Genomic DNA, 19231 nt, shown 5'->3' on the forward strand with positions numbered 1-19231 from the left:
CTTTACACTAGAAAAAGTATTTACACCTTGGGTTCTACTATCAACATCATAGAAACACAGAAAAGTTGATTAAAAGGCACCTCAGTCAGTTGTCTAGCCCAAGCTCTTATTTGAAGTGTGACTACTTGCAACTCTAGATCGCCTAATGCAAGAAAGAGTAAAAATCTCTTTGAGGGTATTAAATTCAAGCTACTTGTAAGACAGAAAAGGTGCATGTTGCTCATTTCAAAGAATGTGCCAAGCAGAAGACTGGCCTCATTTCTGCTGCCTTCTCCTCCAGACCTCTTATTTTTAAGCCACCACATTTTCAGTTCTTGTCACCCATCTTAACATTAAGGTTTTCCTTTTTCCAAACCACTTCTGGCAGACTCCAAGTCAACAGACCTTCAGAGCTCATCAGGGAGGCCACCCCTGGTGCTGTGTCACCTGGAGCTGGGGCTCTGCTGAGAAGTGTCTCAGGAGCTGGGAACATGATGGGTAGATTAAAGTCTAGAGAAATTTGCTTTGCATGATAGTCATCTTATGAACTCAATGTGTACATTTTTGAAAGGGAACTTACAGGCTTTGGAGTTTTCCATGGAGAAAAGAAACCTGAAATAAATAAAAAAATAATGTTAGCTGCTTTTTCTGATGCATAAAGAATGGAGGCTAAGTGGTTTCTATGCTCCCATTCCAATTCAGGTCTGCAGATAATATTGATAGATATGGAAATTCTCTACACACAAGGGGTGAAGACACAAAACACAAGGGATAATTTTTTCTAAGAAAAAACAGAAATATATACATATACATATACATATACATATACATATACATATACATATACATATACATATATATATATGCAAGTGGAGCTATTGAGATCATTGCCATACTTTACAAACAGCATGGGATTAGGTTGAAATTAAAAGAACTAATCAAAAGGACTTCCAAATGTCTTGGTGGACATTGGAAAGGCACCAAATGACCTGGTATTGATGTGTCAAATGCAGTCGCACCTTTAGGAAGAAGCATTCAGAACATCCCATCAACAAAACCTAATAATACAAGAGATTTATTTAGAAGAAAAGCCTGAAGAAAAATAACTGTTTCATCAGTCTAGATAAGGTGGCCAAGTCTAGAGAGGATTGCTTATTTTGATACTGTCCTGGTGTTTGGTCTTAGCAAGAAGTCATATATGACTGCATCTTTTACACAAGTAGTTATCTCCTTTTCCTTAGTTATTGCCTGATTGATAACTTGCTTCAGTGACTTTCCTAGATTTCAACTCTTGTAGCTCACAAATGTTTAAAACTCCAGATATGTCTTTTTCATAGAAGGAAATAATTTGAAACACTCATTGTAAACACTGTTCCTACTTTATGCAGTACAATGGTAAAAACCTGTGCAAAATATTAAACAAAAAGAAGCCTTACAAAGGGTATTGGGCCACGTTTCTTAAAACACCAGCTTTCAACACAGATTTAATTGATAAACTCATTCTCTGTTTAACAGCAGGTAAAGAAAGGCTGTGGACTTTCCTAGGTAAGATTAAATAAAATTAAATAACAAAGGGTTCATTTATTTTGCCAGAAACAGAAATGGGGTTTTAACTGAGATATCTAATAGGAGAGTGCTCTTTCATTCAAAAAATGAATTCAGCTGAAAGAGTAACACTGACTTCATTATTTCTTTTTCTAAAGCAAATCTAAAAAGAAAATTTAAATTATGAGAGCACTGGGATAGTATCGTTCTATAGACAAATCACAACATGAATTATTTTTGCACATGTATTTTAGGTTTGTAGAATTCTGTGATAATGAGGTAATCTTTTTCTGCCCCGATACCTAATTAATTTCAAATGAAATATCGTGCAGTGTAAAAGCACTTGAGCCATTCGTAGGGAAACACTAGTTATTCAGTAATGCTGATGTGTAAGCTGATAGTGCTTTTATTTAAAAAAAAATGTATTGGAAAAAGTAATCCTGGAAAGGTTTATGTTTACCGGCTCTACAGTGCCTGGATAAAAACTGCTTTATTAGCAAGTGGACAGATTTCTTTCCATCTGCAAACTCAAGCTGAGATAACAAGAATCCTTGATAGATCTGGCCTGTACATCACTTCCAGTATTAAAGAATCTTAGCAGAAACTTATTAAATAACTCATTGGATGGCAGATGGCTACCTTTTTATTACTTGCTATGTTTCTGTACTGCTAATAAGAGTGAAAGCCAAAAAGTATTTTCTGCTCTGAGCTAAAGACTAGAAACTTGCTCAAATTAACTTACTACCCTGGTTTGTTGTTCAGAAAATACAGGTGGAGGTGACACTCCTTACCCACTGACACTGGTGCACCTCCCATAATTTTCTGTCATCAAAAATTACTCCTGATTAAATGGAAAGGTTTTTGTCCCCTATTTATTTACTGTCTCCACCTAAAAACAAGTTATGCTAGAGTTATCATAAAAAAATTACTATCAATTAAAAATATAAGTATTTAAAAATCAAATAAACAGTCACATACATCAACTCAAGATTTTTTTAGAAAGCCCCCTCAATTAAAATTATTTGTTCAAACAAAGATTAACTTATTGTTATTATATTAACTTATTATTATTATAAAATTAACTTATTATATTTAGCTTGAAGGTTATGGGCACAGACTGCAACATACAAATGACAACATCTACACTCAAAAAAAATAAGAGGCAATATTTATTCACACAGCATGAAATCATGTTAAGAAAACTAAAAGATATAGGATGCAAGAGAAGTAAAAAACCCAAAGGAAAATTTAAAACAACAATAAAATTGGAGATCCATACGTGTACAGAAGGATGCTATAGAAGCAACAATCTCTAAAGGCAACAAACCTTGGGACTAATAGTAAAATCCATTCTTCTGGTTTAATTTCATCTGTTACACCTTGACCTCATGTAAAATGAGATAATCTCTCACCTCTGTCAGAGACTAGGTGCCAGGTTAAAGGAGTGAAGGCCCAGCTCCTTTAAGCAAACTTCACATTACATCTTTTACATATTTTTTGATAATTTTATTGTTGTGTCACAAAAGATCTACATTCACATCTGAACTAAACATCCTTTTCCCAACCTAAATAAAACTGACTTTTATAGAAAATATGGCATTATCAGTTATTCAATATGAGACTGATCACGAATAATTGTTGTGTACCAAACATCCAGAATTATCACTGGTATTTAAACACATGCAACAAATGCTGCAATTTCAAGAATTCAAGAGAATATTGCATATGAAGAACAAGGCAAGTGTAAAAGAAACTTCTCATGAAGAGACATAAAAGCAAAATGCAATTTCTTGGGCATGCTGCACCCCTCCTAATTTTCACTTTTAAATTGTACTCTGCATGAGAACAGGAACAAATCCGCTACATATAGAAAACTGAGGCTTAAAATCTCACCAGAAGAATATACCTTGATAAAGTATATTCAGTGTCCACTCAACAATGCTGGCTGTCTGCAGCCACATCTACAGCAGGCAATGAGCAGAAGTGGACTTTCATTTAGTTGGACCTCACCTCACACCACATTTTCCCTTGAATTTCTGGCCCTCCTCACACGACCTCTGGGCATTCCCCACCAGGGACAGTCAGATCCCACCTGAATGACAGCTGCCAGCAGACTGGCATCAGGTCATATATCAATATCAGATATATCAGATACGGATTTATCAACAGGGCTGAAATTTGTTCTCCAAGAAATGCAGTTTTCTTTTGAGTACTAATACAATAATAATACTGTCCAACCTTCTGATCAACTCACATCTAACTAGAAACATATACTGGATCTTACAACCTCATTCCACCTCCAGATTTCTGCTTCTCCCTCCCCAAACTCCCAGCACCCTGCTGTCCAACTAGCAATGTCTTCAGAAAACTTGAATAGCTGAATATTATATACACTTACATAAAAACACCCCTCACCTCCACATCCACATCCACATTTAAAATTCAAAATCATAAAAGTCAGCTTAGATCCACCTAAAAATACTTCATGCAGCCCATTCTTACAATGAGTGGTTTCGGGCTCACCCACGTGCCTGACAGCCACCCCTTCTCGTGGGAGCCTCACCACACAAGCTGTAGCCCATCTTTTGAAGATTTCTGTACCTTTTTTTATTAGAGTCCCTTGTAAAGACAGCCAGTACAGGTCTGCACCAGTTTCAGAAAGGACAGTGAGGCTCCTGGCTTTTGTTAAAGAGCAACCACCACCATTCAGCCAGGTGGCAGCAGGAGAATACGTGTAAGCATGCAACAATAAAAATACATAACCTCATATACTTCTGCAAAATTAATTTTGAGAATATAATGACTTCTTATTCAAGGTTGGCTATTTAAACTGTAATAAGGTACAGCAGCTGGTGGCCAACATATATGAACATTTTAATTATTTAATTTCAAAAAAATAAGCTGAGGTACAGTGACAACCACATGTTTTTTAAAGATCAGAATTACATTTTCTCATAAAGCAGTGTTACAAAAATTCTTTTTGAGGTTGCTTTTTTAGTTTTATTTACCCCTTTCCAAAATGAGCTTCCCTGGAAATCAGAGCTGTGATGGTTTCTAAGTTGTAACTTAACTAAAACATACTGTGAACTGAAAACAGATTTTGGATTCAACCACATTAGGAAAAGAAAAAACCACGTTTTTTTTCTTTTTTTTTACCCCCCCCAGATCAAGGCAAATTCCAGCTTCAGTTTACTGTACTTCTCCTTTTTGATGAAGATGTCCTGTAACAAAAGACAAATTACATCATACTCAATGAATCTACTCCTTTTTATATCCAAGGTTAAATGTGCTTTTGTAGTAAAATATTCTTACAGATATCATGTGCCTTACACTTCAGCAAGAGTTTATTGTTGAAAAGATCAGTTTTTTAAAAGCAGCTTATCTGGCAGGATTTAGAGCATTTTCAAGACAGAGGTCTGATTTGTTTCCATTTCAGTTTTCCCTTCCCCCCCCCCCCCCCAGTAAAAATCATGAATTTGGGAAATTCTGTAAGGTCAATAACACAAAACCAGCCCTTGGTTATTAGCCTGCTCCCATGGAGATGATTTTTGCTTAATTTCCATCTTCATTATTCTCACTTTTTCACATTGTTTCCTGGAAAAGTTCTCCACACCCTGTAGAATCATAAGTAACTAACACAGCTATTCTAAGGCACAGGACTTTTAATGATGTTCACCTCTGTGGCAGATGTGTATGGATAATTAAACTGGGAACAGTTTGATTTCTGCAGTGATGGTGTGTGCTGCAGGGAAGAACTCAACATAACCAAACACAAAGCCTTTTAATCTAAGGCAACGTTCAGGGTAAGTCAACATCCCACCACATCACTTGTCACACTTCCACTTTTAACAGGTGAAAGCCCACTAGCTTTCGGGCTTCTTGGGAGTTTTTTCTTTTGTGCTTTAATATCCTTGTTGCATATGGCTTCCTGAGCAAAGTTATCTTAAGCACTGAACAGACCTTTCTCCTTCCTAGATGCTTGGAAGTCACTGAACAGATGGCTGATGAGCACTCCCAGAGCATTAGCTGACTCCACGGGCATCTTATCAACATCCATGTGACAACACTTCAAGCAAAAGTTTTCCTTTCTATAAAAGTTACTGTATAAATTTACTGTAACAGTATATTCCTTTACCTGCGCTTTTTTTCTTTCTCTCACTGGAATCCCTGAGATGTCTATCAGTTGCCTACATGGGCCTGATTTCCAAAGGTATCAAATACTCATTAACTTCAAATGGATGTGACAGGGGAGAACACTGAGAGTTCAGACTCAGGTGCTCGCCTTTAGCAGGCTTCAGGGAAGTGTTCCTTACCATTCACATTGCACCTGGCTTCTCCCTCTGTATGCTTACCTGTTGTTGAGCTGTGTTAGGTGTGGGCAGATTGGGTGCATAGAACTGATGCTACCATTGAGCAGACTCATTAAGACTTATATCTTACAGACTTATATCTTAAGACTCTTAAGACTTATATCTTATCTTATATCTTATATCTTACTAATATCTTACAGCTAAAATTCTGAAAATATTTGTGGGAGAGGTAATTTTTTCTGTGTATATAGAACATAACATTACTCTTCAAATATTTTGCCCTTTTAAGGAAAAGAAACATGATCAATGAGAAGTAGTATATTCAATTAATTTATATGCTGAAGTAAACAAAATCAAAAAGGAGAAAATGAATGAAAATAAATGGAAATAATACTTATGAAAACAAGCAGGTAATAAATGTCAGTCGTTCATGTCATATTTAAAGATGATGTATAGGGAATGGCAATTAGTTGCTCTATTTCTAATGAAATCACTCATTATTGCATAATATTTTTTCAAAGGCCCACCTTTTTCAAACAGCTCTAAATATTGAGCTCTAACTCGAGCAACAACAAAAAGTTGATTTACCTTGAAATAAAGAGTAGGTGTAAGAAGACTGGGAGCTCTAGCTCTTGAAGCATAGTTAGCTAGTCCTGCTGTCAGCTGTCCTTCAGAGTGATAGTGCCATGCTGTGGAGAATCCATTTGGTCTTAGCTGGTATGGCACCTGATGCAATGGGTCAAAAAAATCAACACATCCCACATCAGAGTGAGATGAATGACCCACTACCTTTGATCAGGCCACAGCATTCCGTATGTTTAGAGCCAGTGCCTTGCAGCAGGCTACACACAAGCAGCGTGGCAAGTAAGTGCTACAGCACTGTGCTGCACTGAGATGAAGGCTGGGTACAGGCATCAGTAGTTGTATCGAATGCAGGTTCACATTAATAACACTGAAAAACACTTCTGTCTTCTTTAGGCCTATAAACATAGGCTCAGATGTTACTAAACCCAGTTTTTCCTGAAAAAAGACCCACAGTGGTACAAACTGAGTCTCAGTATTTGCTTGTGCTGCCATTTTGCTTTATGCTCCACTACTTGATTGCTTCTGATCTCAACCCAAGTGAAACTGCAACAGTAGTGCTCCAGCTTAAACCATCACTGTTTTTCACTCTTTGGCCTACTCCATCTACGAAAAGTCATCCCAAAGAATGAATACATTCCTGCCTACAGACAATCTAAGAAGGTATGGGCAAAAAGTAGGGACTGTTCAAAGGAAGGTCAGCTAGATCTTTACCCCATTGGGGTACCACCTTGTCTGGCTTAGCTCTACTCCAGATGACTTAGGAGCATCATGAGTCCAAGTCTTTATTTCAGGTCTTCAGAGTTTCAGACCTCTTGACACGAAGCATACAGTGTGAGACAGAAGTTTATCAGAAATCATGTAGAGGTAGTGCAGTACCTTAGGAAAATGTACCTGATCCCATCCTGCTGATTTTGCTGAGGTGAGTGGCTCTGGTGCTGACATGATCAGCTGTGGAGCGCTCCAGTGAGGTTCACAGGGGAGTTGTCTGAACTTGGGAAGCTCAGACAAGGGCCAACAGCAGCCTACAGTTCATGCCACAGCAGCTGACAGGACCAGGAGCAATGGGACAAGCCTTCCTCCATAGCATGAAAGAAGCCCATAGGGATCTCTAGGGGCCAGGAGCACCATCAGCAGGGGGGCACATAGGACATGGTGTGGCACCAGGGGCATGATGTGTCAGTCTGATGGCAGCTGGCACAGAAAGGCACACAGGAAAAGTGCTGAAACCCTGCCAGCTATGGGAAGAAAGACATGGCCTCTCTAACTCTGCACCCACCATGAGGGACACAGCTGCCCAGGTGGAGCTCCAGTGGGAACACGCTGCCATCCTGGTGCCAGGATTTGCGCTGCCCTTGTGCCAGGACTGCTGGCACAGCGAGGAGCTCCTGTGCTCAGTGACACCTCTGGGAGGAAGAGAGTAATCAGAGGGAGTGTAAGAGTATCAGACTGCTGGAATCCCAGAATATCTTGAGTTGGAACAGACCCACAGGGATAATTGAGTCCAGCTCTTAAGTGAATGGCCTATCCAGGGACTGAGCCCGTGACCTTGGTGTTACTACCATTGTGCTCTAACCACCATTGCCTGTCTGTCTGCCCTGGGACAGCATCCCCAGATAGACAAGACACATGATAGAATTTGTTATCCTCTCCCCCTGGCTGAACACAGTGACTTAAGGGATTGGTGGCATTGGTGACAAGTGCCTGCCCAGTGCATGTCTCCTCTGGGACTGCCTCACCTCCCCAGGTGTCCCCAGGGCATTGCATGTATGAGGCTCTGGAAGTGGAACCAAACATAGCAAGGGTGGTTCTTCATCCAGCATGGGTGTGATGCTGTCCTCAAGCTGGCCGGCTTCCTGTGCCAAAGCTGCCTTCCAAAACAGAGATGGGTCACTGTCACAGGAAACTCCCTTCTGAAGGGAACAGATGGCCCAATACACAGCCCAGACCCACATCTTATGGAAGCCTACTGCTCCCTGTAGCCTTGGTTAAAGATATTCAGAGAAAGCTTCCTACCCTGACACAGCCCTATCCCTCATTTCTCAGGTAGGCAGTGATGAAGTTGACACAAGAGATTAGAGGGAAATCAAGAGAGGCTTCAGGGCCGTGGGATGAGTGGGTAAGGGATCAGAAGCACAGGTAGTGTTCTCCTCTATTTTTACAGCTGCAGAAGATTATGACAGAAGAAACAGGAAGAACCAGCAGATCAATCCGTGACTCTGAGCCTGGTGCCAGCAGCACAAGTATGGATTTTGTTTTTTTGATCATTAGTTTAGAGAACACCAGGACTTCAGGGAAACAGATAGGGTACAGCTGTCTCATAGTGGGGAATCTACAATGAAGAGTTAGCAGGACTCATAAAAGAAATTTAAACTGGATTTGAAAGGGGTAAGGGATAAAATGAGGCTTGCTAGGGGTAACCCTGGGGCTGTATGTCACTGAGGGACAGTGTGCTAGCAATGTCCTCTGGTCCGCTGTCTCAGTGGAGGTAAGGGGATGGAGATCCACGCAGCAACAGAGACATGAGGGCTATTGATGTGCTAGAAACCATGAAAGCACCTGGCAATGGTCACACAGGAATGAGGGCTTCTCCACCAAGAAAGGTGACAGGATCAATAGCCTGGCTGGAGAATGTCTACACCACTGCACACAGCACAGGCAGCAAACAGGAAGAGCTGGAAGCACAGTTCTTGGTACTGCAGGAAAGCTGTGATACAGCTACCATCACAGAAAGCAGTGGGATGACTCACATGACTGGACTGCTGCAGGGGATGACCATAAACTCTGCAGAAGAGACAGGCAGGGGAGGAGAGGTGGTGGGACAGCTCTGTATGTTAGGGGTTGTCTTGACTGTCTGGAGCTTAGTGATGTGATGACAGGGTTGAATGCTTAAGAATCAAGGGAAAGGCCAACTAGACAGATAACATGGTGGAAGTCTTTTGTAGACCACCCAACCATGACGAAGAGGCGCATGAAATATTCTATAGGCAGGTGGAGAAGTCTTACAATTGTCTTACAAAAAGTCTTACATCCTGGCTTGTATCATCAATAGTGTGGCCACCAGGGCCAGGGCACTGACTTTCCCCTGTACTCAGCAATGGTGAGGCCACATCTTGAATCAATATTGGACCTCTCAGGACAACAAAGATATTGAGGTGCTGGAATGGGTCCAGAGAAGGGCTTGCACAGGACCAGTGAAGGACTTGGAGCCCAAGTCTGATGAGGAGCAGCTGAGGAGCTGGGGGTGTTTAACCTGGAGAAAGGGAGACTCAGGCGGGACCTTTTTGCTCTACACATTTCAGGCAGGAGGTTGTGGTAAAATGGGGGTTGATCTCTTTTCCCAAGTAACAAGAGATATAACAAGGGAAAATGTTGCACAGGTGATGTTTAGACTGTATATTTGGAAAAATTTCTCCACCTAAAAGATTGCCAAGCAGTGGAACATGCTGCCCAGGGAGTTGGTTGAGTCACAATTCCTGGAGGTATTTAAAAGATATGCAAATGTGGTACTTCAGGACATGGTTTAGTGATGGACTTTGCAGTACTGGGTTAATGGCTTGCCTTGATGACCTTAAGGTATTTTCCAATGGAAACCTTTTTATGATTCTATGATTCTAAGTTTCTATGTTTATAGAACTGATACAAAAGCTTAAATGTCTGTGAGATCAGGAACTATCGATATTCAGCTTTTTAAACATAGGAGCACTTTTTATGCAGTTCCTGAATTTTCACTGACCTAGCTTGCTTAAGCAACAATTTTTCAGCAATATTCAAATCTTCACAAGTAATTAGAAAAAGGATAGCTATTCAAAGTCATGAATGCTAGAAGTATTTGCTGTTCAAGCTGGAACCCTCACCGGTCACCCGAATCTATCAGAATGTAATCTAAAATACACCAGAGAATCTCAAGCTGCCATTAAATTTCACTTTCATGAATAGCAAAGAGTCATTGTTGGCAAGAATACGGCCATCAGAAAAGGTCAGAAGCTGGCACAGTAATGAGTTAATTTACATTCTAATGGACATACAGATATTTATTTTCCTTGGCTGCTACAGCTCTGTGAATTGCTTATCAGTCAGAGATTTAAAATAATTTACAAAACCATGTAGAAAACCCAACAAGTACCATGTCCTTCTAATTAATATGGATGTGAGGCAGAGAATTTTTGCATCATATCTAAAACAGTGCAGAGGCAAATGCAACAGTTAGTGACATTTTCTGATGCGTAAATTTACTAGAGGTTGAAAAAATAATAAAAACCTCAATTTGCAGAAATGAAAAATACATTTTTGGAACAAACTTTGTATGTGCTCAGAAAGAATGAATTATTTTTCAAGGGCAAAGGTAGATAGTAAACACCTATAGAATGTCTCATTTTTACACAAACTGTCTTTTCTTTTCAGACACCAATTACCTGAACAGTGTAACTCTGTTACAGATTTATTTCCTTGCTGATAGCAAACTATATTATCTGAAGGACAGTTGTATCTTGGCAGAGAGAAAATGCTGCTGCAGAACAGATTTTACTGGGACAACTTGAGCTGGAGTAGAAAAAATTATCATGGAATTGAGGAAGAGCCCTGTCTGTTTTTATGACAGAAGTTTCTACTACAAGTTCAAATCCCTAGCTTCATATCCTAGTTTTTGATTTGGAGATGCAGGTAGTATTGGATGAACTGTTATTTTCCTCTCTGAGGTCTAAGAATATGTATTTTTATTTAAATACTAACCCAATCAGCAAAAATCTGCATGCATAGGTACTTACACACGATGAGCAAGACATCTTAGATGTTTGCTCACAGATTGTTGATTCTATCAACATTTTGAAAAGGTCACGAGTATATTTTTGTACAGACATGAAAAAGAACCTTTTCTTTGGCTGAAGGGAAGTTTTCCCTGAACAACGTGCAGGTTTGCTCATGTGTGTTGTCCAATGACTGCTGCTAAAATCAGTGTCACTGGTTCTCTTTCCAGACTAGCAATTACTCATCTTGACTATACTGCTCTAATGCTGTGAGAAATGGTAATGAAAATGTCTTGTCTTGGGCAAAAACATATTGTTGAATGCAACTCCCCCTGAGCAGAGCAAACCCAGCAAGGTGAAAAGCCTGGTATGTGTCATACACACAGAACCAACAACATTATTTGGAATATAAATTGAGACTTCAGAACCCTGACAGCTTGTGGCTGTTGCTTCTAGAAAGGCCTGCAAGTGCTGCCATACCCATAGAGACTTTCTCTGCTTTCTAAAAACATGTCTGACAACTCAGTCTGGCTTTAGTGAAAGCTAAGCCTCAAAAACTTTTCAGGAATACTGCATCATATTTTCAGAGCTCTCTGACAGTCAGAAACTCTGCCTAGAACTCTCTCTGCTCTTTCACGTGTTTAGATTCTGCTCCTGTTTATGCTTTAACACTTTCTAAGCCCAATAAAGAAATCTCACATTGCATTATGGTATGCCATGTTGATGAATACCAAGGCATGTTCCAAATATTTTCCGTTAAAATGTAGATGGCACATAAGTTGTTTTAATACAGTGTCCTAAAGTCCTCTTCCTGAAAATACATTTACAAAATGTCTTCAGCAAGTGTGGGGGAAAAGCATACAATAATAAATAGTTTCTTTTCCTTGCATGTGTATCCTAGAGTTGCCAACTGTGACAAAAGGACCTTCAGTGGGAAGTGAGATGGAATATACATGGGTATCTCAATAGAATAGGATGCCTGTATGTCAGCAGTTGATTAAAGTTCCCATCAGTTATAATAGACACACAAGCACACATGCCAGATTTAGATATTGATATTCAGACAAGTAAATTTTCATGTCATAATCTGTGAATTAGAAACTTAAGACAGATGTAGAAACACAGGTTGAGTGTCCAGGGTACCATACCTAATGTTATATCTGTCCTAGATTGGCAGATATGACATAGACTCTGTGGAAAACTTCAGAGCTCAAGTTGTCATCCTTACTGTGCCATCCCAGTGAAGATTTCTTGGTGTGCCAGTGCCTCTCAGATGGCCCTGGATGCTGTTAATGAGCTCAGAGTCTCCCTCCTCCTGATTTCTCTGAGATTTGGGAGCACTGGACAAAAGTTATAATAAAGCAACAAATAAGTGTAATTACAGAGATTTAGAGAACCTTCTGGCTTCCTCTGACTGCTTGTCATTATTAAATTACACATTAGTAACTTCAGTATTTTGTGTTTAATATGCATCAAGCTGTCTGCACGGTTCTAAATTTTATTAATTTGCTTTTGAAATCTGCTCTGTGGAAATGGAAAGTGTCAGGAGCTCAGGTGTTAATCATAACAGACTCATTTTAATACCACATGGTGAAATGACAAACAGTCAATGGCAACATAATAAAAAGGTAATCATGCCACTCAGCCACAGTGGTGAAAGCTGGGATAAGCAATAGCATGATTCTTTGATGTTTTGAATACAGATATTATTCAAAGGAATAATTAATTTCCAATTTCCTGCTCCTTCACATGAGCTCAACAGATGAGTTTATTCTTGGCTATAGGGATTCAGGTAGCACGGAAAGACTGACAAACAGTTGGAGACTGAAAGAGAAGACCAACTGGAGAAGCAAAACTTAACACAAGACCAAGGTTTACATGGTTAAGTCTTAGATGTGAAAATACAACATTTAGTGTTGAAAAACAGAATAGTCGGCAAGGGATGTTGATGGAATGCCTACATGCAAAGGGTAACAAAACACTGAAAAGAACAGCTAAGTTTTAAATTTGCAGTTCCCTGGTTGAACCTCCAGGTAAGATGCTTTGCTGTGAGCTACTGAAGATTTGATATTGTCCACTCTGCCGTGTACCTAGTAGAGATAAATGTCTTGTCTCAGGAGGTAATTTTCAGTATACAACTTGCTTATCAAGAAGAACAAAACTCAATTAGTGAAAGCTCTGCTGATCATTTTAGTGATTTAAATTATACTGGTTAAAATGACATGAAGTTCAGATGGTTAAGCATAAGACCATAGGAGCCTGAAAGAAAAAAATGAGAGAGCAATAATGATATATGAGCATGATATGACAGTACAGAATACTGAAGAGTATAAAGCATGATAAATTGATCAAGATGACCTGGCTTGCAAAGAAAACCATTAAGAAATGTCTTTTTTTAAATGAATTCCTGAAAGTTTGGAGTTGAGCAACTAACATAAGGAACAGCTGTGTCCTGAAGTCTAGTGAGAGAGGAACAGTATTTATATGAATTTTATGATGTTTAGATTATGTGCTGGTCACATGTAGTCCTGGCAGTACTTTAAGAATTTAATGAACAGAACACTAAAAAATGATGCTAAAAAAGGATCCTGACAAGATAGTTTGGAAGTGATAAGTATTAAATGAATGTATTACAAGGAAAAGGAAGATAAACTATGAATAGGTTTTTTTTTTTCCCTGTGACATTGCTGTGTCTCTCAGAGGAACACAAATTGGTTTTAGACTTGAGCTGGATGACATGTCCAACATAATGGAAATAAACCTCTCAATACTGAGAAAATTGGAACAGTACATAAACATGACAAGTTAAACAGAGGAGATTATGGTGCTGACAACCATGAAGCACTTTGTGGACCTTAAACCTTTGCATTTTAAGAAAGACATGCTAGTGTACATTGCATCTATGTCCCTCCTTATTTAAAATCAGAACGTACTGTGTAAGAAAACAAACTTGAATGCAGTCTTTAGATCCATGAACCATCTTCTTCCTCAGTCTACCCTCATACCTCAGTATCCCTATTTGATCACAAGACAAAAATTGGATTTTTGCCTGAAGAACATAGCTGACTGAAGGAATCTGGATGAACAGCACAATTAATCTGCGATGGTCATGATACATTCTCCTTGGGTTTCCCCAAAGAACAGATAAATAAAATGACACTAAGGGTAGATCTTTATGCTCTTTGCCCAGTCACCCAACAGCTTTACTGGTGTATAATCCCAATCTGATAGGATAAGAAATCACTTGTAGAGGAAATTTCCCTGGTTCTTTAAAAAAAAAAAAAATCATATTTTTTAACTTTAAAAGCTAAATTAAAGAGTATAATTCATGTCACAGGGATCAACAACAAAGGGTCTACTTCAGAGGAAAAGGAAGGAGAAGGTTAATTCAAATTAGAGCCTGTCCTGGGGTGACTTTTATCAAAGGGGAGCCTTTTATCAAAGGGTGTTTTCATTGGTTAATGGTAATTCTCTAACACCATTTTGTGAAAAGCAGCTGCATTTCCAGAATGTATTGAATACTTAGTGGGCAAAAAATCATAATAAATCAGATCTCAGATGAAATTTCTATTCACGTTCTAGACAAAATACATACTGACCATCTAACATTTAGCAGGATCATCTAATATTTAGCAATTTAGATGTCCCTTATGCCATGGAGCCTGAAGTAATTTATCCTGTTATAAGCAGGCCTTTACTTTTCATACCATCAAAAGGTTTTTGATCTATAAGGCAACCAACAGCTCTAGATTAAGTTGCTCTACTTCTCAGTGGATGTTCTCATTTGTGAATTTTTTAAAAAGGTTTGAGAATCATAGGATAGAGGAAACAAAAATCCATTCTAATTAAAAATTGTATTTCCATCTACTCAGAAGTTAGTAATTCAGAAATAATTGCTGCAATTTGAAAATAAAATGAATATGCAAGAGAAAACAAAAAGAATTTTCAGACTCTCCACATAAAAATTTTTACCCTGAAGAATGTTCTGAAAGTTGTGTGTTCTGCCATACATAGACACCTTAAATGGGAGACACGGCAAATACCTATAATTCTCATTAATCTGGTAAAATTTATTTATTGTTAGGCAAATAGACAAAAAAACAAACCAGTGTGCAAGTAGCTATCACATATTAATGAATAAAAATGGGTAGCTCTGTAGAAACACAATTTATGATTTTTTCTTCATCCCTTTCCTAGTAGGAACAAGTTATAAATGTAACTGAATTGCAATCCTATACCAGTAAGATGCAATAGATGCATTTAAATTTAGTGACAAAAGCATATATGTTGTTATACTGCAATTCTTTATCTTTCAGACAACAGAGAGGAGCAAAAAATAAAAAGCTTTTGAGTACTTCAGAATTAACACTCACTCTCTAGAAACTAGGCCTGATCCCCTACCTACAAAATTTCAGAGGCATTAATTTTTCTTACCTAAATTTGTTTTTCTTTTAAATTTGCAACATTATTTTCAATAGACAAAAATGATTATTTCCATAGTATACTGCATTCTAAACCACAATTTTTTTTATTTCTATGATCTATCCGTTTTTTTCCCAATATAAATTTCATAGCTTTGAGTTGCAAAAGATAAAGTGTTAGCAGTGCATTTCAATTTGAGTCTCTTTTCTTCTGACTTCATAATTATATTAATGCATATTATTTTTGTCTCTATCACCTCAAATTGTAGAACTGGTGCAGTAGAAGTTTCCTTTTCTGTAAAAATCTCTGTAATCCCTAGAATTTCTGAGTGATTTTTGTTTTTTCACTACTAGCTCACAATTAAATAGCCACAGAAACTATTATCAATTCAGAAGTAAAAGCAACTTCAGTCCTCAGTTCCAGAATTCAAGCCTTTAACCTGCAAGGCAAAGGATATATGAAAGTGGTGAAGAAATTACCTTATATTTTGTGGCAATATAACAGGTTTTGATTTGGTCTTTTCTTCCCACATAAGCTCGATCCCAGGCTGACCAAAGATTTTACCTAGACCTGCCTAGACTCATTCCTATAACAGCTCCAAAGTCTTGGTTATATATATAACCAAACAAAAACCCAAAGCACTGAGCTTTATCATAATAAAACCAAAATACATTATGTTTTCAAATAGGGAAGATGTGAAATCATTAACTGGAGAACATAGAAATCAAAGGATTTGATTTTAGCAGCTTGCCCTGCTCACGATGTCCCTACATTAGAGGTCCTTGTTTCCAGTGAAATCAATGACTTCCTGAGTTACAAAAAGCTCTGTGTAGTCCCTGCTAGTCCCCAGATTTCCATCCCATTCCATCTGCAGCCCATTTTGTCTGGGCTTTGCTCCTCTCAGCAGGTTGCTGGATTAGGCTGTAGATCTCCAGATTTCTGCCCTGACTCTTCCTCCCATGCTCAGAACCCACAGGCACTGGAAATGTCTCTCCATCAGGACCTCAGGAAGGAAGGGACTGTCTCCACTGCAGGAGGACCTGCCTAACTCAGGCACTTTTCACAGGAATGAAGGCAGCCCTCACACTTGGAAGAAACCAAAGAGAGTTCTCCATCAGACTGCTCTCGTCTCTGATACAGAGGATGGCTGCAGATGTTTCAGGTAAATGTTTACTCATGGTGACCACAAATGCCTTTGAAGCAGTATTACAGCTAATAGACTGATACCCAGAGAGCTGTAAGCCAGGGACTGTGCTTCCTATCTGCTGAGAAAAGGATCACTGGCTCCTACCAGTGCTCTTTATGCGACCCAAACCACCTTTCTGAATGTCTAATTCTTCACTAGCTGGTTTCTACCCTTTCAGCTCTGTTTTAGGCTACTTTTCCTAAGCAAAGTCCTTTAATTTTTACAAGCTTTTAATTAACGACTTGCAAGATTCCTCACAGGAAATAAATTCTGAAATTACATGCCTAGTTGTCTGCGCAGGAAATGAGATCTATTATAAAAGTCGGGTAGTAAGGAAATATCGTTCCATCTACCTTACACTTGAACATTTTGCTAATGAAGAATTGTATGGAAAATCCTATAGAAATCCCATTTTTCAGGTCTAAAAAAAGAAATAAACTTTAGTTAAAGATAAGACATCTACAAGATGCTTGATCTTTGCACAGTATATGGAAGTGTCACAAAGTAGCTTTGAAGTAAATGGGAAAAAAAAGGAAATATAAGATGGACATACAGGTATGAAGAAGCAGGGAAAGGCAATCTGGAACAGGACCTAATTGATTTTCTTAACATTAATAATAAGTGCAATAAAATAGTTTAGCAATGGCATCTTACTAAGAAAAATATAACAAAACCTTTAGTTTTAAGAAGTTTTGCTGAATTTGCTTTTTTCCCCCATTGTGATGTTATGCTCAGGTGATTACGCATAATGACTCAAAAGCACTTTTACAGGTTTGGGTGGCATTCCTTGCTCTCTTTCAGGAATTAATTTGCCAGATAAAAACACTTCCTGCTTGCTGATGCTTAATTTATTAAGCATTCCACATTGCTTTTTATCAGTAATGTCTTATCTATTCAATGGCATGGACCAAAATCCCTGCCAACTGCAAAGTTTATCAGTATTGATTTTATGTTTTCTACAGAATTTTCAAAGAAAGTGCATTTTGTCAGAAGCCAAGAGCTTTTCCTAGAGATAGTTCATTAAAAATAAATTCCCTCACTGATTACCTACTTATAATTATGTTAAAAGATTGATAAGTAAAGCAATTTTTCAATACAATGTAACCCATACTCATTTTACTTTTTTCCACTTTTAGGTAAGGAGTGGAGTTGTTGCTTGTAAAGACTTACAAAAGTCCATTATATAAAACAATTGAATTTTATAAAAACCCTTGAAGTATTAATAAAGCTATTAATATATATTTAATATGCAATATTTGCAATATTTTATGCAGTCTGCATTTCTAACTTCACTTTTATAAAGAAATCCATACTCTTTTTTTTAGTAGCATGAATGGGATTCTAGATTTAGCCTTAGTGCATGAGATAGCTTTCAGCTTTTGTGGTAATGCAGGTTTTAAAATAACTTTGATTACTACCTATGCTTGCCTCTGGTGTGTGGGCAGGATTCATCCCATACTCGATATGGTGTAACAAGGAGACAAAATTAAAAAGCTTCTCTTTCTCTCTGTGAAGTACTGTGGCAGAAGTTTAAATGATCCAGATGATGATTTGTTCAATCAGAGACCCTCTGTTTTAACACCCTGGGCCTAAAAGTGGGAAACATGGAGAACCACAGGGATTCTAGGTGTTTAGCTTGGAAGGGACAGTTGGAGTTCAGCTGAGCCAATCTCTTGCTCAAAGCAAGGCTAAGTTCAAAGACTGGGCTGACATTCAAGAATGGCAGCTTCTCTGAATTGCCAAACAGGAAAATGGAGCCAGAATGACAAGCAATAAACATGCAGACTGAGAAAGGACTGGGTAAGACATGGGAAAAGCTAGTGAAGAATGGCAGAAACTGGATGGACCTGACTCTCTTTGACTCTGCCACATTTGTTGGCTCTCACTGGCAACAGACCAAAGCCCTGTGGACTTTCCCAAAATTCTCTCCAGGCTGCTTTAGGGCATCCATCAATATACTCATCCTGCATTTTGGTTAAACCAAATCATCTACCAGAATCTTTCCATTTTTCACTAAGTACTTCCTCACACGTATTCCAGAGAACATGAGATGTTAAATCGTGTGAGGCTTGAGAGTGATGCAAAATTGAAGCTGGGTCTCCTGATACATTATTCCACTAGGATCATATTTACAGCTCCTCAACAGGTCATTCTTTTTTTCCCCCTTAAGGAACAGATTAAGGTGTCTTTTGCTGTACTTCAGAGATATGATAGTGTTTATATTGCAATAGAGAGGCACTGTTTGGCCCCAGATACCTAAAGTAAATATATTGATTGAGAACAAATTAAAATACAGAAGTTATGCAGGGGTTGTAAGAAAAAGATATTTGCTTTATATTGCTAAGTGGATTTAGTGCAACTGTTAAAATATTGATAATACTGTGGTATTCCCATGATCCACAAACCTTTCTTATGATGTGAAATAGTCCCTGAAGTATTATTTAATAACTTTAAAAATTATT

General features: G+C 38.3%; 1 protein-coding gene across 2 annotated transcripts in view; it reads right to left on the reverse strand.

Moving 5' to 3' along the window:
* The window catches only part of MAGI2 (membrane associated guanylate kinase, WW and PDZ domain containing 2), a 698568-nt gene that overhangs the window by 87653 nt on the left and 591684 nt on the right, over window positions 1-19231 (reverse strand). For both annotated transcript variants that reach the window (XM_062490827.1, XM_062490826.1), the window contains one exon: window positions 560-591. In XM_062490827.1, the coding sequence (XP_062346811.1) occupies window positions 560-591 (32 nt within the window). The remainder of the gene's footprint in view (window positions 1-559; window positions 592-19231) is intronic.

The sequence above is a fragment of the Cinclus cinclus genome, chromosome 4 (assembly GCF_963662255.1).
Source record: "Cinclus cinclus chromosome 4, bCinCin1.1, whole genome shotgun sequence".
Classification (NCBI taxonomy): domain Eukaryota; kingdom Metazoa; phylum Chordata; class Aves; order Passeriformes; family Cinclidae; genus Cinclus; species Cinclus cinclus.